This window comes from Homarus americanus, unplaced genomic scaffold (genome assembly GCF_018991925.1).
Source record: "Homarus americanus isolate GMGI-L3 unplaced genomic scaffold, GMGI_Hamer_2.0 scaffold53023, whole genome shotgun sequence".
Lineage (NCBI taxonomy): Eukaryota > Metazoa > Arthropoda > Malacostraca > Decapoda > Nephropidae > Homarus > Homarus americanus.
Genome location: NW_024713681.1, coordinates 940451 through 965777, shown reverse-complemented (window position 1 = coordinate 965777; position 25327 = coordinate 940451). Strand labels below are relative to the sequence as shown.

Here is a 25327-nt window from a genome sequence, read left to right as displayed (position 1 = left end):
AGGACAACACTCTTGCCTGCATAAAACGTGAAGCTTTGATCCGTGCACACTGCTCACATCCTGCCCACTCACCCTAACTCTGTCTCTGTCGTGCTGAAGGCGAGCGGCGTAGGAAGAGGGAAATAGTATACATCCGTCAGTCCTTGTGTGGGTGGGTGTCCGACCGGGTATCTTATAATAATAATAATAATAATAATAATAATAATAATAATAATAATAATAATAATAATAATAATAATAATAATAATAATAATAATAATTAACGGTTTATTGAAAGAGCTTGGCAGCCAGAAGGCTGAAAATATACAGTTACATAATTGGGGAATGGGTTACGATTTACAAATAATATACAAATAACATAAGTGATACAAATAAGATATATAATAACTAGATGGGGAAAAGCTCAAACTACAGGGCATTTCGACATAGTGACAGTGCAAGAAGTAGTATTTACTGGGAGTGAATACACTGGTTTATTACAAGTTATTGATAATTTTTACAATGGTTGGGACTGGGCTGTTCTTATAGCGATCAGTTCGTGCACGTATGGGCTGGATGCGGTTGTGGTGTCGAACAGCAATTCTCGGGCTAGGGATCTCAGTAGGAGTCGGTGTCGAGGTTGGTGCAGAAGCTTCTTACCAAATTTGCAGAGGAGGTCGTGATGATGTTCAGTGAGAGTCGAAAGGGTCAGTGTGTTGAGCGCTTCTTGATATGTGGAGTAGGAAGGGGAGAGAATAATCTCGCATGCCCTCTTTTGCACTTTTCCTAGGTGTTTACGTTGTGTGGCATTTAGGGAGGAAGACCAGGTAGGGGAGGCATAGGTGAGCTTGGGAATTATGAATGTTGAGTAAAAGCTGAGGAGCTCGGGTGCAGGAACTCCGAGGGACTTGAGTCGGCAGAGGAGGTGGAAACGGAAACTGGAGGATTTGACAACTTCACTGACGTGTGGTTTCCAATTTAGTTTGTTGTCTATGGTGACGCCGAGGAGCTTAGTGGAATCTACAACCTGGAGTGTGTTGGGACCTAAAGTAATGGAAGGGGGTGGGACAATGTCGGAGGAAGGTTGATGTGCATAACACTATAACTTGAACGAATAGATATGAATCACTTTGGTACTTATGTGGCTTGTGTCTACGTCATTTCGTTTCTAATTTTGTTCAGTTATGTCCTGTTTCTTCTCTATACCGACGGTGGCACACTAGATCCTGGCTGTCAAATTCCTATCTCCAGGTATACAAAGAAAGCATTCCAGTTCTTTTAATGGGTGTTATATTACTTTGAAAATCTGTGCTGCAATTCACAGGATTCATATAAGCTGTTAACTTTATAGCTGAGGAAGTGGAGGCGGTTTAGTGCAGTGCCCAGGGCTTCTTATGCAGTGTGCATTTGTTTGTCATAGAGAAGTAGAAATAAATGGGATGAGCGAAGGATTTCCTTGAAAGCTTGAGTGAATGGTGGCTGAGAGCGGGAAGAAGTCGCATATTTTTCACTAATATTGAAAAACTGTTTAAAACAATCGACTTAATCTATGTATATACACCTGATGTGGTGAGAATGCTCTTCAAAATTAGTATGCAGATAAGTAATGACATAAGATGTACAGTACTTTATTACTTCTCATTATGAATATTTACCTGGACGCTGAGGTTATGGAGAATTGATAGCTGCTGGAGAGTCGTCAGAATCTTCTACAATGATAAATATTAATTATGCTCCATTTTAAATATACTCAACACAGATTAACAATACTAATATATCTGGACAGAAAAAATATATTAACGTTCACTTGTTCAACGACTTCATCTCCCCCTCCCCTGCTACAACTAGTCACGAATTGTAAAAAAAAAATATTGATGGAAGTTTTGTAGTTTGAGTCGTTCCTAAGCTGTTCAAAAATAACTAGTGTGTAGGTGACGGAAAGTTCCAGGTCCCGTCAAATTGCCCATACATGTAGCAGCAACACAAGACTCGACCTCATCTTTGTGGTTCCCCTGCCGTCTCCCTAATTGACCTAGTCGATTCGAAACTATGAGCAGTGTTTATTGTGTTGCTGACCAACCTCAAAATTAAAAAAAAAATCGTAAGTAAAAGTTGTGCTCTAAATTTAACTTTACTTAAGGAATAAAACAAAGACGAGGGCCAGAAGGGCCTTGATCTAGCACTGAGACTATTGTAAGTAGATTCAAGGACACAAAATTCTTCAACGAGTGGCGTGACTCTCAACAGTTGCTGATAGACGCACCATCTCGTTGAAACATTGAACGTGTCTGTTTCTTCCTGTGATAACGCCTTTATATGTAATAAGAAATTATATATAGAACACGTGTTTATGATAGTCATTAATGATGTTATCAGTCATATGATGAGATGAAAACATGAGACCGTTTGTCATGTGATATCAAAAATGTTTTGTTTTCGTATGCTGGGACGATAAAGGATTCCTTTCTTCTTTGTTTACAAGGTTCTGGTGCTCTAGGCGCAGTACTATGTTAGATTATTTATTATTGGTGTAAATGTATTATTGTTCTTAAGGTTGTCAGGGTGAAACACGAATATGAAAGCCACTGGTCCAATTATCTTAGAAATATATACAAAATAATTATACAGTATATGGCCCTTTATAGTCTAAATTATTCAACACGGCCAAATAGTTTCAGTGGAGATGGAGTCATTCTGACTTAATATATAATTTTGTAACACACACACACACACACACACACACACACGATATCAATAATCAACAAGTGGACCTCACCTTGAGACGTCTTGGCTTTATTAAGAAAAGTTACCGTCCCACAGCCTCACCAGATCCTCCTGTGGGAATAATTTATCTCTCTCTCTCTCTCTCCATAGTTCTACATTTAGCAGCTATCCCAGAAAGCTTTCCAAAGACAGCAAGTAAACGTATTCATTCGCTCGAATCTGAGAATGAAACCTTTCTATAGTTGTTAGGCTTTATTCTGAAATGTTATTTAGCTCTGCATAAAACCATTGATTAGAGAACATTAGTAGTTCTGGCAAAGCCTTGGGGCAATTATGACACAATTTGCATTTCGATTTTGGCACTTTGGCATCCTTTCATGCGTATTCATTCCCTGATTTGTTCTCACTCCTCTTATGAGAGGAAGATTTAACATACGGCCCTCTGAAAATTAGAAGGCGGTACTGGTTACCTGGAATGAGTCTGGTTCATATATCGACCAGTTGAAAATAGAAGCCTCTCGGTGCTTCAATAATTCATACCATCCTAATTCGTCGATGAGCTTGGAGGCCGGGGTGAGTCAAGGAACATGGCGCTCGCTGCCGTCATCATCCAACACTTGTTTCAGATACCAGTGTACACAAACAATTCTATTAGTTGTACATACTGTAAAGAGGGTGCGTCAAAGTCCTCCACTCATTGGTATGTCAGAAGCTACAATATAACAACATCAAGGAATGCCAGTACCTGATGTCTAATGATCGGCCACCAGTGACTGCCACAACAGACTGTGCCACCAATACACATTAAAATAATTACAATCGTGCTCGTCATGCAAATTTCACAGGTGGTGTGTAACTCCCACTGTCCCTCACATTAACACCACACGGTACCTCGCAGTTTACGCATTTCGCCTACGTTTTTTATCCAGTTATATTCATTTTCTTAGCTATAAACTTGCTTCATATATTATCTTATCCCGACACATTGTTTCGTATATTTTAGCGATCTTATCCCTGCACATTTTAGTCTCCTTTGTTTCCTGCATATCTCGAGGCACGTCCGACCTGTCATAATATTTGTCACTGAAATACGAAACACCAGTAGCTGGAAATCTGGTGAAGTAATCCAAGATGGGAACAACTTGTTTCTGTCGTCTGCATAAATCAGTCATATAATTACATTTTCCGTGTGAACTGGCTTGGCTTTCCAATTTCAGCCGAGTAAGAAGCACCTTTGAAGATACATATTTTTCTTAATATACATATGCGTGTTTGTGAGCGTCAGTGTAATCGTTTGCTAATTCCAAGACTATAAATGATAAGTCACTTTTTTTTACCAGTCTCTAAGCTTTCATCATCGAGGTAAATTTTCGATGCACAGAGCCACGCCACACCACACCACAGAACCACGTCACACCACACCACAGAGCCACGCCAAACCACCTCACCACACCTCACCACACCACAGAGCCACGCCACGCCACACCACAGAGCCACAGCACATTTCTCACTTCGTTTCTTGTACTTGTACGTCTTTATTTATTTTATTCATTTATTCGTTTTGTTCACTTCTTTTGTCCATTATATCAATCTCATCTTTTCAGTCCCTTTCTTAATCACATTTACATCTCTGACACTCCCCTTGTGTTTACTTCTGCTGTGACCTTGACCTGCTGTGACTTAGAACTTCTGCTGTGACCTTGACCGGCTGTGACCTTAACCTTATTCCGTGACCTTGACCTGTTGTGACCTTGACCTCCTGCTGTTACTTTGGCCTGCTGTGACCTTGACCTGTTGTGACCTGACTTGTGACCATGACCTACTGTGACCTTGACCTGTTATGACCTGACTTGTGACCTTGACCTACTGTGACCATGACCTTCTGCTGTGACCTTGACCTTTTGATATGACCTTGACCAGCTGTGACCTTGACCTTCTAATATGATAATGATTTCCATACCTGTCCTCAACCAATGTCTATTCTGAGCCCCGAATCCTAGCGTGTGAACCTTCCAAAGGTATTAATATGTAAATGGAGCCTCATCCACCGCTCCTATACAGAGACAACGTCCTTTCAGAGTGAGGTTGTTTATGTCAGTCTCTCGCCATTACCCAATTTAATACAGCCAGAGGCACTAAAACCGAAGTATCGACCCGTGGGTTTAGAATTCACAAAGATGCTGTGGGTTGATTGTGTCTACCTAACTGTTGCAAAGTGAAACTGTCTAGTTAGAGTAAAGTCTCGGTGTAATTTTGATATTATATAGACGTTATATATATAGTTCAGCTTTACTAGTAGGCTGAAGGCAGGAGTCGTCCAAGGAAGTACTACAGTCGTAACTGAGGAAGGCTTGGGCCAAGGAATGCCAGGATACCCCTTCCTCTCCTCCATGTTACGATTACTGACTTTAATATTGTTACTTTACTAACTTTGGGTCACCGAGATATTCCTCCATCCTTAATACAGTCACCAAGATCCCATGTTAGCTCCAGTTACTGTTGGTGATGATTCGGAACACCACCATTGGTCTGCCGAAGCTATTCTAAAAGGGGCTCCCCCTACCGTCAACAAGTGAACACAAATCGTCGTCGCTGTGCCAAACGACTCCCTATACCAGACCAACCAACAACCACCGACACAGTTGCCTTAGAAAAAAATACGATGAATTACTGCAATCTACTATTCATGGCTACAATATCATTCTTGACCTGTACATTTTCATTTATTAGCATATAAACCTGATTTATTGTTTCGTTCACCTTCCTCTCTAACATCTTATCCCTACTTTTCTGTTTACTGTCTCTGTTCAACTCTCGGGACTGGTGGTGGTCTCCGGTGCAACACAAAATCTGAAATTCTTCTCAGATTTTGACCTCGACTATATTCAGTCTTTGACAGGAGGTTGCCTTGGTGAATAGATTTAACAGCGGCACTTGCCTGATCTCTCCCTGCGCTATTTATTATCAAGAAATGCCAGCCAGTTAAGGGCGGTCTTACATCTCCAGTTACTAGAAAATTTTAGTATGGGAACGTACAGTATATCGGCTCCTGGTTCTCGGGAAGTCGTCTCTTGGGTCTTGTTATTGTGCTCCTTACTTACTGTACGTGGGATGGGATTTTGTTAAACCGTAAACCATCAGTGACATTTTCTTTGCGTGTTTATTGTTAACGATTGTGTTTGTATTTTGCTTATTTATTTGTTAGTATGTTTTCTGTGTAAGCATCTTCATATGCATGTGAATGTGTATACGTTTATGTGTTTTTATATGTAAGTTTGGGTTTATGACTAAATGTCAATGTGTGTGTGTGTGTGTAACAGTTGACGATTCTTTTGTATTCATGTGTAAATGTCTCCGAATTATACATATTTGTGCAGTTTATGCTTATATACGTGGTAGTTATTGACTAACATTTTTGAAATTTCGCCAAGAAAATAATATTATTTGGGTTAATGAAAGAACTGCCGTAATTAAGCCCTATTGTCGAAGGGTAATTAAAGTCCATTATAAAGAAAGCGGCGCCGCAGCACTTTGTACCGCCTCCCAAATTTAAGCTATGGGAGAGAAGCTGCTGACTTTACTCATTTTCTCTTAAAGCCACCAGGGTCAAAGGGATCAAATTAGCTGCATTACCAACTCTATGAACGCAATTGCTGACTGACTGACAAGACCCAGTGAAAGAACTTTAGCCCACCTGCACTGCTTTGCCCGCTCCGCTCACTGCCAGCCGCATGATTAGTGTTTTTTCTCTGCTTGTATCGACAATAATATTCCAAGTTTTAGTCACAGATTTAAACCATCATCATAACGATTGATGTTCAAAATATTTCTGAGTATTATAAAAAAAGAGTAATTTAATTACCAGTACGGCAACCATCACGTTTCAGCATGGATGGGTTGAAATATGTAGCCAGATTCTTCATAACTTTTATTTCCATCATTTGTGTCATTTAAATTCTTTCTAGCGTAATAACTAATCTGAAATATTCCTTTGATGTTTCATTAAGAATTTGAGATAATTTAAATAAAACCCTCACTGAGAATACGTTTTTGTGCGACTTACAGAAAACGGAAAAGAAAAAAACGAGAAAAGGAGAACGATTTTATCTTTTACGTTGTCTCCGGAATCAGTACTTAAGGCATCCCATCTACAAGCAATATCTTCAATAACCGCAGTGGGCTTTACTTCTCAACTAGATACATACAAGCTATAGTATACGTCTCCAGCAGCTATTGAATTCTGTGTGACATGACGCTGGAATGTAATTTAGACCGAGAAAATGACTCGATAAAGTTGGGTGGTTTGAATACAGTGGAGGTCGATCCTGCAGTGTTCGCCTATACTGCTCTCTGAAAAAGTGTTGCACAGAGAAAAGATTTTTTACCTTATATAGATTATCGAATTTCGTTTCAGTAAGTTTGCACTCTCTCTCTCTCTCTCTCTCTCTCTCTCTCTCTCTCTCTCTCTCTCTTGCGTAGCCGAATTTGCACAAAACAAAAGAGTTGTGGAGCCACGACCACCGGGGACTAATATAGCCCCACATTTATAATGGCAATAAAAAAACTAAATGGAAAATGGAAAAATATTTTCAAGTTACAATTTTACAACGGGATTTCCCCACTTACATGTAAAGCTGACGGTGGTGTAAGGTGAGGCTGACTTTCATTTAATATTTGTGATGTTTTTTTTTCTATTTCATACAATGATACAGATATATTTCTTGAATTGTACACCATTTTAGGTGACAAGTACTATTAGGTATAACAATTAATAGCAGAAGAGAGTCTATTAACATGATATTTATCGACACTAAATTATCAACATTTCAACCAGGCCTTTGATTTATTTGAGAACATAACTGCTCATGGAGTCATATTGCATTTCGTGGATGACAAATTCTGTGTGATTTCCACCAGGTGACTAAACAAGTGATGAAACAGCTATAGTGGCTTTGTGAGTCTCAGTTCGTAAACAAATAACAATGAAGAAAATATTAGTAATACGGGAACTACAGTGTTGCAGGACCATCAGTCTCTCTCCCACGGTCGCTGACAGGATGACCGGGTAAACTTTTTAAGGATTTTCTTTTTTACCGGAGTAACTTTTGTCCATCTCTGTACTGAAATATATAGTTTTTTAATCTATCATTTCACCAGTTATCAGCTTACTACCCACTCATGTTAAGTTGCATCAATTCACGTCAAGTTACAGTGAGTTAAAGCAAATTACAGTGAGTTAGAGGCAGTAAGGACGCCGCTAGGAGGATATATTCTCCAAGGACTACTGACGCTGAGGCTTGACCCACTCACGTCTGGCTACCTGCAGTCTGCCCAAGTACCCATCAAGGTGCAGGTGGTGGGGGCTGGTGGGCGGACACATCACTCGCTCTCACAGCTTTGGTGATGGTGTTCGCTGCTCTTTACCGAGTAAGGAAAAAGAGAGAGAGAGAGAGAGAGAGAGAGAGAGAGAGAGAGAGAGAGAGACTCGTTGACTTTATAGTGTCTTTACTAAGCTTCAGTATTAAGGTCTTTAAGCGCCTATCTCTGTTAGTAATCAGACTAGTTATCAACGATATAAAGATACAACTCTTCAGCCAATCAAACACACAAGTTGAGAAAGAAACTGAATACAGTAAGTGAAAGTAAAAGAGATTATCCTCTGTTCAGGCAGTGGGTAATAAATTAATTGACCTCTGAAAACCCTTTGGAAAATATAGGGTCATTAAAAAAGCAGTTACTGGTGTCCTTAGTGGCGTGAATTATGCTCCCTCCCTCCACGATGCCCCCCCCGTTATGTTCCCTCCCCTTCTACGCTCCCTCCCCCCACAATGCTCCCTCATTGTAGCTTCCTAAGACACGCTGGGCCAACTTGGTATACTAGATAATGATGCGTTTTGCTGTGTTTAAATGTACTATAAACTATATAAGATATTCAATAAATTACACAATATTGACTATGTAACCTATATCGTGCAATACAGCGTTTGAAAAGTATGACATATTACAATTTAATTTACATGTATTAAATACATTATTGTACCGGTTAATAATATAGAAATTTATCCCAAAATAGTCATGGTAGAAATATATAAACGCGCTAAATGAACACACACTATTAAACTCTGTGGGAAAATAACACTACCTCCAAAACACGATTCTTATCTATTTCAATGCCACATAAATGTGTTAGAAAATCCCCCTGGTGATATTAAACCCCACAGGTTCGTCTGAGAGCTCCAACCCCCTAGATACGAGTAGTCCTTTAATTCGTCGAGGCCTGGCAATAAGTGTCGTGTTGCCAGGGGTCTTCAGAGCGCTGATAGTGTCAAGTGGTGGTAGGTTCAGGCGTTGAGGACTCCCGCCAGGTCAGGTAGTCGAGGATCGTCTTAGTTTCACCTCCTTGATGTACGTATCTTATTTAAATGAGGCAACACTGTAACTTGTCAGACAACGACAAGTTAACATGTCTTTTTCTTTTGTCTTTTGTCCTTACCTTTGTCTTAACCCGTTTCCTTGTATGTCGTTTATAGTTTTGGTGTTCGTCGTAGTAAATTTTATCCCTTAATTGGATCTAAGACTAGTCTATGGCCTAACAGATGTTTCCAGAAAAAATACATAGACGTTATCGTTATTAGGCAATTGCCCATATTTAGTGCAAGATATACAGTATATATTTATTTTTTCTTTCGTTCTTACTTTTCCAGTTACTAGGAAGTCACCCTAAGAACTCTGGTCCAAGTCTTTATTTGGCTGACGACAGACTATTTTATTCCGCTCAGAGGCGACGCCGTACACAAGAGGTTATTAGACCATCTCCACTAACTTTATCTCTCGAAACATGAAAAACTCTCACCTCTTATCTTTAATTCTTCTGAGTAATAGTTTACTTATCACTGTCACCATTGTACTTAAAATATTTGTTGTAGGAGAAAAGTTGTTTATTAATCCCCAATTAGGAGGAGCCAGGTGTATGAACCGCTAAATAATAATTTTTAAATTTGATATAACTTACCCTTAGGCTGGCGGTAAATATGTCACTACCCACGCGCGCTTTGTGCACTCAAGCTAATTAAAACAAACCATCACTGAACTATGGCTTTAGTGGGGACGGGCCAAAGTAATTAGTGGTCCGTTCCTGCTATAATCATAGTTCAGTGATAATTTGGTTTAATTTGCCGCAACACAGGCTGGTACCTGAAGCCACCCACCTGATGGAAGCTAATTTCTGAGTACATAAAGACGATCTTGTTGCAGTTTAATAGTATGTCACTGATGGTCTGTCTGTCCGTCTATCAGTCAGTCTATTAACATTATACTATCTGAATCGTAATCTCTTCCGCCGTTTTATTTATTATCTTGTTATCAAATATTATATAAGAAAACTTATTATAATGCTCAAGAGTCCTTGAAATTCGCGACTGAAAATTTATGAAAATCCTTGCCTTATCTTATATGAAACTGGTGTACTTTACTTGAGAGCAATATTGTATTAGGTTTGATTGGTTAGGTTAAGTTAGATTCATTTAAGTTAGGCTAGATTAGATCAGAATTTGGAGTTCTCGGAAATCGACTTCAACGAATCTTGTTCATTACAAAAAAAAATCTTATAGGGTGAAGACTTAGGACCTAGGGTGAGAACATAAGATCTAGGGTGAGAACATAAGATCTAGGGTGAGGACATAAGACCTAGGGTGAGGACATAAGACCTAGGGTGAGGACATAAGACCTAGGGTGAGGACATAAGACCTAGGGTGAGAACATAAGATCTAGGGTGAGAACATAAGATCTAGGGTGAGGACATAAGACCTAGGGTGAGGACATAAGACCTAGGGTGAGAACATAAGATCTAGGGTGAGAACATAAGATCTAGGGTGAGGACATAAGATCTAGGGTGAGGACATAAGACCTAGGGTGAGGACATAAGACCTAGGGTGAGAACATAAGATCTAGGGTGAGAACATAAGATCTAGGGTGAGGACATAAGACCTAGGGTGAGGACATAAGACCTAGGGTGAGGACCCATAAGATCTAGGGTGAGAACATAAGATCTAGGGTGAGAACATAAGATCTAGGGTGAGAACATAAGATCTAGGGTGAGGATCTAGGGTGAGGACATAAGATCTAGGGTGAGAACATAAGACCTAGGGTGAGGACATAAGAGGGTGAGAACATAAGATCTAGGGTGAGGACATAAGATCTAGGGTGAGGATCTAGGGTGAGAACATAAGATCTAGGGTGACATAAGATCTAGGGTGAGGACACATAAGGTGAGGGACCTAGGGTGAGGACATAAGATCTAGGGTGAGGACATAAGACCTAGGGTGAGGGCATAAGACCTAAGGTGAGGACGTAAGACCTAGGGTGAGGACATAAGACCTAGGGTGAGGACATAAGACCTAGGGTGAGGACATAAGATCATAAGGGTGAGGACATAAGACCTAGGGTGAGGGCATAAGACCTAAGGTGAGGACGTAAGACCTAGGGTGAGGACATAAGACCTAGGGTGAGGACATAAGATCTAGGGTGAGGACATCAGACCTAGGGTGAGGACAAAAGACCTTGGGTGAGGACTTCTCTTATTTAGTTTGGAGTCACTTAAAGATCTGGGTGAACTACACAGCTGTTTCACCCCTGGTAAGTTTTGGCTTGAGGGTGAATTGGTACTGTCAACTTGTTATCTTTTAGGAATTAGGACGATGGTTTAATCTATCATACTCAAGGCACTAAACCATCATCCTCTAAGAGTTAAACCATCATCTTTAAATAATTAAACGATGCTACTACAGTGTGCGATCTACAAAGAGGTCTTTAATCAAACCTAACTTAACTTAATCTAATCTTACCTTACCTTACCTAAAAACATCAAAATACTACAAATTCTAAAACAATAAGAAAATTTTTATAGTACACTTTCTAAAGGAATGTAGGAAAAATGGCACAGAAGAAATGGGAATAGGAAACTATGGCACCGGAAAAAAGGCATAATCATCAGACTAAGCAAAAATGGCACATTAATTTTTATTGACATGTTTTCGCTAAAATTTTAGAACATTTGTTACTGTCATACATATAGGCGTAGACAGCAACATAGTTAAATTTGCTGATGACACTAAAATAGGGCGTATAATTAAATCTTTCGTGGACTCCGCAAAACTACAGGAATATAAAAAATAAAATAAATATCGAATGGTCTGAAAAATGGCAGATGAAATTTAATGTGGACAAATGTAAAGAAGTTAGTCTAGAAAATGTAAACAGAGAAACCAGATACCAGATGAACAACGATGTTATAGAGAAATCCGACTGTGAGAAAGATTTAGGAGTAATGATAAGTAGGAATCTTAAACCAAGTAAACAATGTGTATTTGCTCGAAACAGGGCTAACAAAGTACTTGGTTTCATACAAAGGAGTGTTAGTTACAAGACTAGCGAGGTCATCCTAAAACTATATCTTCCGCTTGTGAGCCCTCACTTAAGTTACGCAGTTCAATTCTGGTCACCGTACTACAGAATGGATATAGAATCCCTAGAAAGAATTCAGAGGTGAATGACAAGACTAATCCTGGGCATTAGGAACCTTGAGTACAGAGACAGGTTAAAGCATCTTAATATGCACTCCCTCGAGAGATGTAGAGTGAGGGGCGATATGATCGAGGTGTATAAGTGGAAGTCAGGGCTAAACAAAGGTGATATAACAAGTTACCAAACATCATCATTAACTCGAATACGCTGGATAGCCTCAAACATTAGCTCCTTAGCTCGTTTGTGGTTCGTGAGCTCGAAGTGAAATTTGTTGTACCATTTTTTCGAGAATGAAAATTGTGCCCTTGTTTCCTGTGCCATTTTTCCTGTGCCATATTTTCCTGTGCCATTTTTTCCGGTGCCATTTTTCTCAGAATACCTTTCTAAAGTACTCGACAAATTGTGGAACGCAAGCTGTAATTGCACCAATTAAAACATAATCTCAAAAAAACGTTAAACTATCATCCTTAAAAGGTTAAAACATCGTTCTCGAGTCAACTCATTATCCTAGAAACATTAAACCATCTTCCTATAAACCAGCATCCTCAAAGATTAACTTTTTGGTTTTCGCGCGATAACTTTCCTTTACACTTCCTACCTCAGCAAACTTTACAAGGGATTTTTTTTTTGGGGGGGGGGGGCGGTATACACAAAAACTTACTGATGATGAAGTCCAAGGTCAGAGTGATTGTGACCCAAAAAAAAGCAAACTGTTTTCTTCACTATAACTTATGACCCACGAATGAACTCTCACAAGACTTGGCAGGTTGATCACACCTTTTGAACTTCAGGGTTGAATGATAAAGAGTCTTTCTTAAGTGACCAAAAGATCAGATGTGTGTCTACAATTAATTAATGTATTTTTTTAGGTACTTCTTTACTTTATGCATGTATCAATTACGTATTTTGCTGTGAAACTTTAGGCTCGTTATGTATTGCAGAATTTCATATATAAAAAATTTAGCATTCATTTACGAGTGTATATATATATATATATATATATATATATATATATATATATATATATATATATATATATATATATATATATATATATATATAGCCGTCCATTGTAACCACGCAATTAGTCGTCGAGGTTTGTGAATACAACGACTCTGGTCACAAAGGTTAGTCACAATAACAACGAGACTTCAGTGGAGCGGAACAGAACAAGTCCATTAGTTGAGGGTCGAGGCTCGTTAACTCATAACTTCCTCCACAACGTCCTCACTCCTACATTAAACCGCTCTGGGTTCAGGTTCCCAAAAGCTCCTACGATAAAACTTTACCCCTAACTGAGTAGCGAGGGTGTCTGTTTCCTCTAACCTACGACTCGGTGACAGAGGTCTTAAGATTTTTAACAACTCTTAACATAAGACTTCCTCCTTGAGATGTAAGAACGGATATATCTCCTTCAAAGTCCCACGCGAACTTGGTGGCCAAAGATCCTAAGAGATTCTTGGTCATTTTTTCCCGACTGAAGATACAAGAAAGAATTGATTAGCACACTCAAGCTGCGACACACAGATAACAGTCAAAATGGTGACGAATTTTGTTCTGTTATTCCTAAAGTAAGAGAACAAATTATAACAGACGGGAGTGAAAAATTGGGTCTTTCTTTCTTTTGATAATCAGGTCAACTTTCAAATAAATGTGTCAGAGTCAGACATGGCATTCATACATATGTGTGACGCAACTGAAACGTATTAAACATTGTAGTTAATGAGAAAATAAAAATATATATATATCCTTGGAAAAGTGAAATTATGGGAAATTCTACCCTAACTCTTTTGTGTATACACAGCTATTTACTTTCAACTTTTATATTCCACTTTTACAGGCATGTCAATATTGCATGTGTTGTCATTTCACGAGAGTTGGATAATGAATTTAGGACTATTATTTACAGTTCAGTAGAATTTGTCAACAACTAGGTCGTTTTATTTGACACACAGTCAAGCCGGTCAATACCTGCATCAGAGATGATGCTAATAGATGCATCTTTGGTCCACAGTGATCACTAACCACAAATATAATATCAAAGGACTTATTTACCATTAAATTTCATCTCATATAAACTTTACTGCTGTGGTCTACTTGTGTTGAAGCTTAACTCTATCTTTTCCCTTACCTAATCTTATATACTATAGGACTAGCCGTGTGTGTATCTGTTCTGGGCAGCCGAAATGGCACAATCGTTTTTCATCAAACTTGGTGGAAAAATCGCAAAAAACTCGTAGAGTGGAACAAACCTGGTCCCATATCTATGGTTTCTTTAGGAAGCCATTACATAACCATTTTATTTACGCTGGAAAACGATGCAAGTCAACAGATTTGGCGCACCCTCATTCGCTGTACTCTGTCGGCCCACGATTGCAGTTATCATACGGTTCCCTCCTCCTCCCCCCACTTTTTTTCTTAGCCTACTTTTTTTAATGTTGTTTGGATTAGTAAAGGAAGGAAGATGAGTAAATAGAAAAATAAAGAAGGGGAAACTGAAAATAGATAGAGATAACAGGTGGGGGGGAGCTGAGTTTCATCATGTGTCTGGATGCGCAGTTTCAACGTTACCAGACGACCTTACAGCTACAGTGTATGCTTATTCCACTGTACATGGATAAGGTGAAGAGATAAAAAAATAATAACAGGAATGCTTGGAGAAGATGACTACAATAGACACAGGGTGAATATAAACAGTGAAACAGACAGGAGGTTGACAAAAATAGACAGATTCATACATGCACAGATAGACAATATGGCAACTAACATGACAGACAGACAACTGATTGACTAGTTCACATTAGACAAACAGGCAGACACACGCCAACAACGGATAAGACAGACAGAATTGACGACACAAAGAGTACAGACGGGCTTACATTCAAACACCACGCAGACGAACAGACAGTTGGGATGGCAATAGAGAGGACGGATAGACTTGAGACAGATTAGAAGGCATTTATAAACAAGAATAACGCCAAATTAACCATAGCTGCGTCAGTGAGGGTAGGAGGTCTTACATCCACCAGCGTAAATAATAAGACGGAAAACTAACACCCTCGCGCGGAAAGAACATCGATGGTCGGTCAGTCATGTGAGATGGGCCTAAAACTGACTAACGTACATAATGACTATGATTACTTAACACAGGTGATGACTTAAGCAGATGGTGACTAATTTAACCAGAATCAAGGTCACTTCTCTTCATAATATAATTTATCTCGGAATGATCATCGGTGATTCATAATAAAAAAAATTATGATTTTAACCTCTCCTTATGGCGAATATTTCTTTAACTAATTATTCTAACCTTTATTCCATTCCTTCTTATAGTATATTAGATAATGTAAGTAGCACGACCATGATTATAACAGCCAGGACCATGATTATAACAACCACGACTATGATTATAACGACCATGATTATGACAACCACGACTATTATTATAACAAGCACGACCATGAATATAACAACCACTACCAGGGTTATAGCAACCACGACCATGATTATAACAACCACGACAATGATTATAACAACCACGACTATGATTATAACAACCACTACCATGATTATAACAACTACGACCATGATTATAACAACCACGACCATGATTATCTCATATACTATGGGAATAGCCGTGTGTCTGTGTGTGTGTCTGTTCTGGGCAGCCGAAACGGCACAATCGTTTTTCATCAAACTTGGTGGAAAAATCGCAAAAAATTCGTAGAGTGGAACAAACCTGGTCCCATGTCGAAGGTTTCTTTAGGAAGGCATTAATTAACCATTTTTTTTACGCTGGAAAACGATGTCGCTGTACGCTGCCAGCCTTCCCGTGGTTGCGCTCTAGCCAAGCACGAGCGTTCGAACTTTCACACTTTGGTAAAGTGTACCACCGGACTCGCCACCGGGCACGAAGTGCCCACAATCACTTGTTGTTCCACTAAATGACACTAGCCACTAGTTTTTATTCTAATTCTCCTTATACCATCAATATCCTTAACATCCTTCCTTACCTCCTGATCATCTATATTCATCATTCCCCTCTAATGTAAATTCACCAACCCCTTATTACACCCTCCTCCACTTCACCTCCACTATACCCCCCAACACCCTCCCTCTAACTAATATGATGACGCCTCTACTATATCCCCACTGACCCCACCTCCCCCCTTCACCTCCCAGCTGACGCCTGCTACATCACCCTCGTCTGAATTTCCCTGGAGAATCAAACGTTTTCAGAATTCACCCGCTCCTCCATCCCACACACTGGCGGCCTCGATATCTCGTTAAGTTTGTTTCGTTCACCAAAATGTGTACGTGTCTTGTATTTAAATCTGAAGGTTTTGTAAAGGCTTTATTCTTTTGGTGCTGTTAATGCATATTTACAGGTAGGTGGGTTTTTTTTATAATTGTCAATACTTTATAAACCGAACATATATCTTTCTCTTCTAGATCATCTTTCCACTTTTTATCTTCCTCTCTGACCCTTTACCATTTGCACTTCCCTTCATCATTTACCATCTTCCTCTCCTTCCTTTCATCGGCCATATCAAGGAGACTGGAGACCCTACTGAGTACCTGACTGATCCTTGATAAGTACCCGACTGAGACCTAATTTTGCTAAGAAATCGACCGAGCCCCTTGCTGAGAACCCGGTCACAGATCCTCAATCAGGCTTGAGAGGGTTCATGTCCTGGTGGGATATGATAAAGAGGATCCGATTACCCCATGAAACGATGGGGCATCGCTCATATAGAATTAGATTTGTGCTGAGGAAGGGATACGGTGGCTTCGGTGTCATTAACTACGGTGTGTCTCTTTGTATTCCTTCTCTTGATCTGATTGCGGGAGATGTTAACCTTGTTTTCATCTGATTTTCGTATCACCTCATTGATTGTATTCGATGGTAATCCGTCTGTTTTTTTCTCTTCCTTGTGCACTTTCATCTGTTTCCGTTGATTTTTTAGTAGTTTCATGTTTCCGGTGATAGTTCGATTGTTTCATTTCTTTCCACGAACGTCTTTTTGTTCTCTTTTATTTACAGGGATCAGCCCACCCGGGCACAGATCACTGACCCACATCGGGGCCTGGGGGGACGAAAATGTATAATAATAGCAATAATTAGTTCATAGTAAATAACATTTATAATAAAAAATAAAAAATAAAACTAAAATAATAATAACAATAATAATAATAAAGAACCATAAAGAAATACAAAAATGAAAAAAAATATTAATAATGAGAAACGATATGAATGTTGTGTTGTCAAAGTAAGAGAAACATTTGAGACCCTGCAATTGTGTGTAAATGAGGCAGAAAGTCAGATCAGCAACCTGGGACTTGGTCACAATTTTTGTGATGCCATATGGCAGCAGGGTCCACCATTAGACAAAACATTATGCTTCCAATATCTTCCCAGGCGGTAGTACCTCCCTGTTTGATAGCTGCCTACTACCGTCTACCTGTGTGTTTCTATGGATGTTTCATGTGTTTCATCTGTTTCCGGTGATGTTTCCGAAAAAGTTTCATCTGTTTCAGTAACGCTTCACATGTTTACGATGATGTCTCGTCTGTCTCATTTCTTCCCGATGATTTCCGTCTTTTTTCTCTTTCATATGTTGGCTGACGAGTGAATACAGTGTTCACCTCCTGTCCCAAAGGTCGCTCGTTCACCCCTTTAGCACCCCCAGTCTACCCTGCTGTGAATGGGTACCTAAACTACAGTTTGGGAAGTGAAGGGAATCGAATGCAGCGCCTGTCGCATTGCCTCCTTGTATGACAAAAAAGGAGACATATTTCACATTGTGTCGTATCTGCTTTGTCTAAACTTCACTTGCCTGGTGGCCCTTTAGACTCTAAAGGGCCATCAGGTAAGTGAATTTTTTTCGTCTGCTTTATCTATATCCAATCATATTATGTCTGCTTCATGTGTTTTTGATGAGGGTTCGTGTCTTTCCTCATTCGATATTTCGATTTTGTTTTCTTACAAGTCACCTGTTTCACCTCTTCCCGGGCTAATGATCATAGTTCTCGATGCCACTGAATAAACCTCGTCATTGTGTTCTCTCTGTCGCTGCCTGCCAAAGGGAATACCGCATTTTCCCTCACTGTCTATAAGCGTCGCAGGATTACAATACAAGACGCTAATAGAGCAGATGTGTCCCTCAGGTCTCTGTGTGTGTCTGTCACCCCCGGTTCCCCTTTCTATCTCTATATTCCCTGACGGGCAAAGAAAATACGAGATCGTAAAGAAAAATCTTCATATTTGGAACATATTGTGTCGTTTCTCAAGCTACAAGTATATTTCTATCTGGGTTAAAACATGATGATTATGAGTCATAATTTATGACATTAATAACGTATGGATATTATTTTACCTGTGTTATTAAACATTATTCGACATTTGTATTGATGTTTCTGAGCGAACTTTTTTATAAAAAAGTTAACGTTTTGAATATATTTGCATAAAAATTCGTTGGACAGAATTGATTTTATATGTTACACGTGCCAGTGAGAGAGACAGGTCGTAAGCTACAAGTGTGGGTTGTGATCACTGCCGATAACAGTATTAGAACCGGGTGTGATTTCCATACAGTGATGGGATACATTCACCAAACCAGAGATTGTGTTCATATGTCCGTTTTACTGGATATGGATTTTGTACATGTGTGTCTGTATGTGTGTGTGTCTGTCTGTCTGTCTGTCTGTCTGTCTGTCTGTGCACAAATGCGACGGAATTATACATTTGTGTATCTGATGTGACTCAGAAACCTGACAAACTCAATCGGAGTCAGAAATAATATGTCAACCTCTCGCTTAACAGACCTCTGTATTGGGGCGCTTGTGTTAGAAGCGGTACCGCTATTGCCTCGCAAGCAAGATGTCACGGGTTCGATTCCCGGGCAAGCGGAAGTTGTTTGGACACTCTTCCTAGCCCCCTTGGTCCCTGTTCACCTAGCAGTAAAGTAGGTACCTGTTGTAAATCGAAAGGTTGCGAATTCGTATTCAGGGAAAGTTGTTGGAGCTTCTAAACTTGAACTGACACAATCCGGAGGAGTGGTGACCCGAGGATCACACACCCAACACAGACAAAACCAAATACGTGCGCTATGCGCTAACCAAATAAACGCAGTCGTGTAAAGCCACGGCACTGTCTCTCCCACTACAATTCCCTTCCTAACCTCCTGCTCCTTCCTCTGTCATCTTCCCCGCTCTGCCTTTCGCTACCAACAACTTTTGGAGCTTCTAAACTTGAACTGTATTGAGAGCCATCATGTCGTACTTCAGCGACTTCCCCATCTCATCGAGAGACGCTTTGTCATCCACAAAGTGAGTGGAGGAGGGAGTCGACGCTCTCTAGTTATGCCAGCTTCACCTGCAACACATTCAGTGAGTTTGTAGATAGTTATGCGTTATATTCACCTGGCGGGAGGAGTCTGTTGAACACTTCTCACAACCCAATGTTCAAAAGGGAGGTTTGGGTTGCGTCACAGCTTAAGTAAATTGCCGTATTTGTGATTTGTAAGACGAACATACGGAAGATTCAGGAGTGTAGACGTTCAGAGTTCTGCCACTGACGTCACCTCGATGTCTGGGGAGCATCTGCGGGTATTGTCTCATTATTCTGCATACACGTGAGGTCGAAACTATGCTCAATAGACTATGCACACACACACACACACACACACACACACACACACACACACACACACAAACTTACACAGATAACCATAATGTATGAACAGGTACACTTATAATCACATTAGCAAAATTACTCGGCTTCACACAGCTTTTGGTAAGAACTGTATAACCTTGACTGTCACAGTTTGTCCTCCCTGATGCGGGTTACCGCCTCCCGTAATCGCGGTGGTGATTAACTCAGTCGGGGAAGATTTATGGTTTGTGCCCGACCGACCACTGGGGTGTCCGTGGTCAATAGTAATACCAAGGTCCACAACCTTGGGACCCATGTAATATGGGTGTGTAAAGCTTCAAGTCTCTAAATGCTTCCGTTTTAGAGCTACGGCGGAACTGACAGACATGCACACAGACACGTCCTTTTATCATTATAGCTATACACATTCAAAATACATCATATTTTTACACAACCAGATAGGAACCAGAGAATACAAATCACACTTTCATACACTGATGCACACTAAAATTCCAAATTTGATAATAGTAAGTTAGCACTACTCGCTCTGCTCCTGTGTGTTGTAATAACAGAGGAAACGCTTGTGACCTTCACTATATACACACTCGTAAAAGATCAAGGGAACTATCAGACACTGGGGATGCTGGGGGGAGGGGGGAGCTGGGGGTAGGAGGGGGAAGGGGTGAAAGAAACTATGCAGTTGTTATTGAATCTCTGTTATCGAACCTTTGTTATGGTATCCCCTCTGTTGTGAATGTTTTTGTTATGGAATATTTTGTTTAGTCTCTGGTACTGAACTTTTGTTTGGGAATCGTTACAGGATTTCTTCTTTGTGGGATACATGTTATTGATTCTTTGTTATTGAACGTTAAATATAAATTTTTCGTGATTCAACTGTTGTTTGTTAACTCTTTGTTATTGAAGTTCTGTACTCGCATCTTTCTTTGTTGTTCCACTGTTATTCCACCGTGTTGTTCAATCAACCTGTTGTTAGTGATGCTCAGAGAGAGGAAGACAGATCTGCTACACTGTGGGGCCTGGGGCCCATCTTTACCTATCAGAGGAAATGTTTAAATCGAAAGGAAATTCAATAATATAAATCGCCTTAGAATTATGTTAGGTTAGTTTGGTCAGGGTAAGTTAGGTTGTTGGTTAGGTTAGGTTAGGTTAGATTGTCGCCAGATAAAAGAAAATATTAAGAAGAATATATAATAATGATTAATAGTTAGTTAATAATCTCTTGTCGTTTATATGTACTAAAAATTGCTACTGGTAATAATAATAATAATAATATATAACTTCAAAAGATGTATTACATTAGTGTCATACTTCATAACCCTCACCTACGTAAACCTTTGTCTCCTAAAAATCATACCTGCTTTTCTGTATAACTTGCAGAATAAACTTAGGCTAATATACGCAGAATACGCAGCGATATTTTCCCATAATTTTCAACGTGTGTAAATCTGACTGGAAGAGGAGAAGGGGACATTAAAAGCAGGAAGTGGAGTTAAAGTCATTTATTCAGATAAGGTAAATCGATGAGAATTATACGGGAGGGTTATACGAGCTTGGTTTCAGCCTTTCCACTAATTAAGACCCCTTGAAAGGTAATTCATAAATATATAATATTATCTGAATATTTCACACTGGTTTATAGAACAATCTCGTAAAAGTGAATGTGTAAGTTAGCTCACACCCATACGATTATGTACAACTGACACACTAATACGTTATATCCAAGTAAGCGGTTCTCTTGCATGTTTTGAGTAAACTAATAATATTAGTAATAATAATAATAACAATAATAAAAATAATACCCAACTGGCAAAGCCTGCTGGGTACAGAATATACCTGTAGTGTACCGAGAGCTGTGAGCAGCTCCCAAAATTGGCTCCTATCCCTCTAGAAACTATTTTTCATATTTTTTTTAGTGCAATTGGGAATTTAATAGAACAAAGAAGAAAATTTTCCATTACCATCAATTGTGTTCTAAAATTATATGTTTCTGTAAAAAAAAAAAAAAAGAAAGCTTATGCAAAGAAGAAAATTAATATTTTGCATTAGAATATTACCAGAGTGGAGTCTGCTGAAACACTGCTAAAAACGGCACTGCATGGGAATGTGTCTTCAACTTTGCTGCAGCAGTATTGACCCAGGTGTTGACGGCCAGCAATCCAAAGCAGAAAGTAAGCAAGTGTACGAGAAGTTCCAGTAATGAACTTTAGGGTTAAGAGGTTTATATTAGTTTAATATCTGATGGCATTATTTCTTCCATGAATTCCATATATTTCATTGAAATTTTACTATTATAAAAATTATATAACTGTAACCCTGTTCAACTGATTCCCGAGGTCATGGAGCAGGACAGGGAGAAATGACTCGCCCAGCCCTCCTGAAAGCGGACCGAGTAAAGTCGATGGTCACGGTGGTTTCCGAGTCACTGAAGCGGTGCCATTGCTAGTGAACTATGTCAACAGTGCCTCAATATCACCTTATTGGTCTACAACTTATCTATAAATTAGTATTGACTAACTACCTCTTATAACTAGGAGTGTAATAACGTATTTAAAATTCTAGGTTTTTGAAGCACCAACGTTAATTTTCTTTTCTTTTGTTTTTTATTCGGAGGCTACCAAACTGCCGGATATTATACCAACATCTGGATCACCTGAAGATTTGTCCCCAGCTTACTTTAAGAATGACCGCCCTAACGACTACCAAACATAACATAACATCTCCAGTAGCGATTGGATGTTTAATCATCAGGTGCAATAAGTTGGGGGTTCTAATCTTGAGGTGATCCCATTATTCCAATTTGTAATAATAAACAGAAATAGTCATCCTTCAAACCCAATTACCTACAAAACCCGGGACGCACCTTCCTTTGTTACCAATAGAAATGTGTAGATTTTCAAAGGTTAATGAGCATCTTATCAATAAGATTTTATATCACATTCAAGATTCACATCTGCTCCATCGTCAACCAACTCTTGGAATCCTCTACACAATGCTACCGGGTAAAACACAGCTTCACGGTATAATTTAAGATGTTTTATATTACACCAGACTACAAAGGGAAACTGGGTTTTAGGAAAAATGTATAGCTGGGGAGGTGTGTAAAACTCTTGTTGACTTAAGCTGTGCAGGAGGGAATCGTGTTATCTTGGGAACAGGAGCTCTGTGTGTGTGTGTGTGACATTGTCTCCTTAACCCGCAGGTCTGTGTTGATTTACCTTGTTTTTGTTGGATAATGTTCGTTCCTCATTTATTCTCTCCTTTATATCTCTATTTACTCCTCTGCTCTATGTTTTTTGTGTCTTTCTTTTCCCTTCATTCTTCTTCTTGCTTTTTTTTACGTTTTTACTGGTTTCTTCTTTGTAAATAGGCCTTTTTTCTGTACCCGACAAAGTAATATTTTTATTTATGCAAGTGTTTTGCGTTCCTTGCATATACCGACGTGGATATTTTGCCGTGAACTAGTGCCCACGACAAACTATTTAACAATTAAAGGCGCCCATTTTTTCGTGAAATCCGTTGTAAAAATCAACTTGTCGAACATATCAAACTTAACCGAACAAAATTATATTTTCCAGACTATTTAGTTTAGTTGTGATTGATTCGTTTTATATTTTGGTGGTAGTTACCTGCACACAGCGAGTCCGTATTGACAACTATTCAAGGCATATCATTTGTTTATATATACAGGTGTACAGAGTTGTGTAGCAATCATAAGAAGGCAACTGTTATACGTAATATATATGAAAAAAGTATTAATAATTTTTATTTTTATATTCAGAACTTAGGGGAGATATTAAACATAGAAATACTTAAACTTTTGTATTGTTATTCATCTTAATTTGTTGATGCTTATACGAGGGTGGAAGAGGGAAAATGGGGAGATAGAGGCCCCTTCTCAATTTAAACATATTATAATAACACATAAAAACCACAAAAATACACATTCTGCACATCACAAGACAGGTGTCCCCAGAGATGGCAGAGGGAAAAGGAAGGTGCAGTACTCACCCCTCTTGAGTGTTTCCTGGGAGGTGTTGGCCCCACTGGGGGAGGGTTGGGGCAGCAGGGTGGGCATGGCGTGGCACGAGCTTACTACCATGGCCACCACCAACAGTAGTGCCCCCACCTCCAGGTTAATCGTTCCTGCAGGTAATCGGAGACCCAGGTGATGCCCAGATAGCTTACTGCCCCTTTTTAATCTCTTCGGAGAGTTCGCGGTGAAATCTCTCCTGCTGCAGTTCGTGGGAGGACAAGAGTAGTTCGATGCATGGTATATGAAGTTTTCTCCTGCCTTACAGTAATCATTTCTCATGAAGTTTGTCGTTACGGTTATATTTGCGTGTCCACTGTGAATGTGTCTGCGTGTGTCAGGCAGGAACCGTGTAGGGCAGGAGTACATACAACGGCACTGAATGTTTTCGCCCCTGTTGCATTTCTTCAAGTTACAAGATGACACAGCTTCAGGAGAAGTGAGAATGCCTCGGGAACCCAGAACAGAGGCAGCGTGACCCTCGGGCATGTCAGCCGGAAGGTGAAGGGAGCGCTCTTCTTCCAGTGAGCCTCCCGCCTCCCACAACCCAGGGTGCCCCATAGGTCCTCCTATTTCCCCTGTCACTTTGGTATCTGACGTAGCCTCACCACCATCATGCCCCGAAAGTAGGCGTCCTAGGCAGCTGGGGTCACGCATGGTGTCCTGTGTTGCCCCTCCCAGGTATCGTACAGGTGCAGCCATCCTCCTCAGGTGGTCTACACTACGTGAGTCATCCCGGTCTGTAAAGAAAGACGATTTTTCAACAGTATTGTACTTTATTCAAACACAGTTAATCCTTTTCTTAGTAAACATTATATTATTGTTTTCTTGTCGATACTTTAGAAAATGCATTCAGCGTATCCTGGAAAACCAAAGTCGAATTAACCCAAGTCAGCTCACTCGCACGGGCAGAGCTTATTGTGTGACATGGTTGGCCACCCCACTGTATTAGATGACAGTCTAGCCATAAATCCTGATTTTCTCATCCCCTAGCACACTATCTTTGAGTTAGCCACTTGAACTGTTTATGTAATCATTATTTTTGTGACATTCATATTCTTATTATTAAAAGTTATTATTATTATTATTGACAATCCTCTTATTTTTCTCTTTATTATTATTTTTTATTATTTAAACTCTTATAATTTTGCTAATAGTATCATTGTCAAAGCAATAAGTAATCATAAGCATATGGGCTAGCTATTTACTGGGAGGGCAGAAGGAATACAAGAATTAGATAGAATAGTTAAAGAAAATAATAAAAACAAATTATTGATTATAATTATCATCATTCTCTCTCCCCAAGCTATTACAGTAAATCAGTGAATACAAGTATATATGTGTAGAGGTTTTCAGTTTATCAATATGGTCATAAGACATATTACAGATACTTAGGC

The 25327-nt window shown here is 39.5% G+C and overlaps 1 protein-coding gene across 1 annotated transcript in view; it reads right to left on the bottom strand.

Moving 5' to 3' along the window:
* LOC121874637 overlaps positions 1 to 25327 on the bottom strand; it is a gene marked incomplete at its 3' end in the record, with an annotated part of 148669 nt that overhangs the window by 95233 nt on the left and 28109 nt on the right. The window contains 1 exon segment of the mRNA XM_042378869.1: positions 23909 to 24670. Within this exon segment, the coding sequence (XP_042234803.1) occupies positions 23909 to 24632 (724 nt within the window).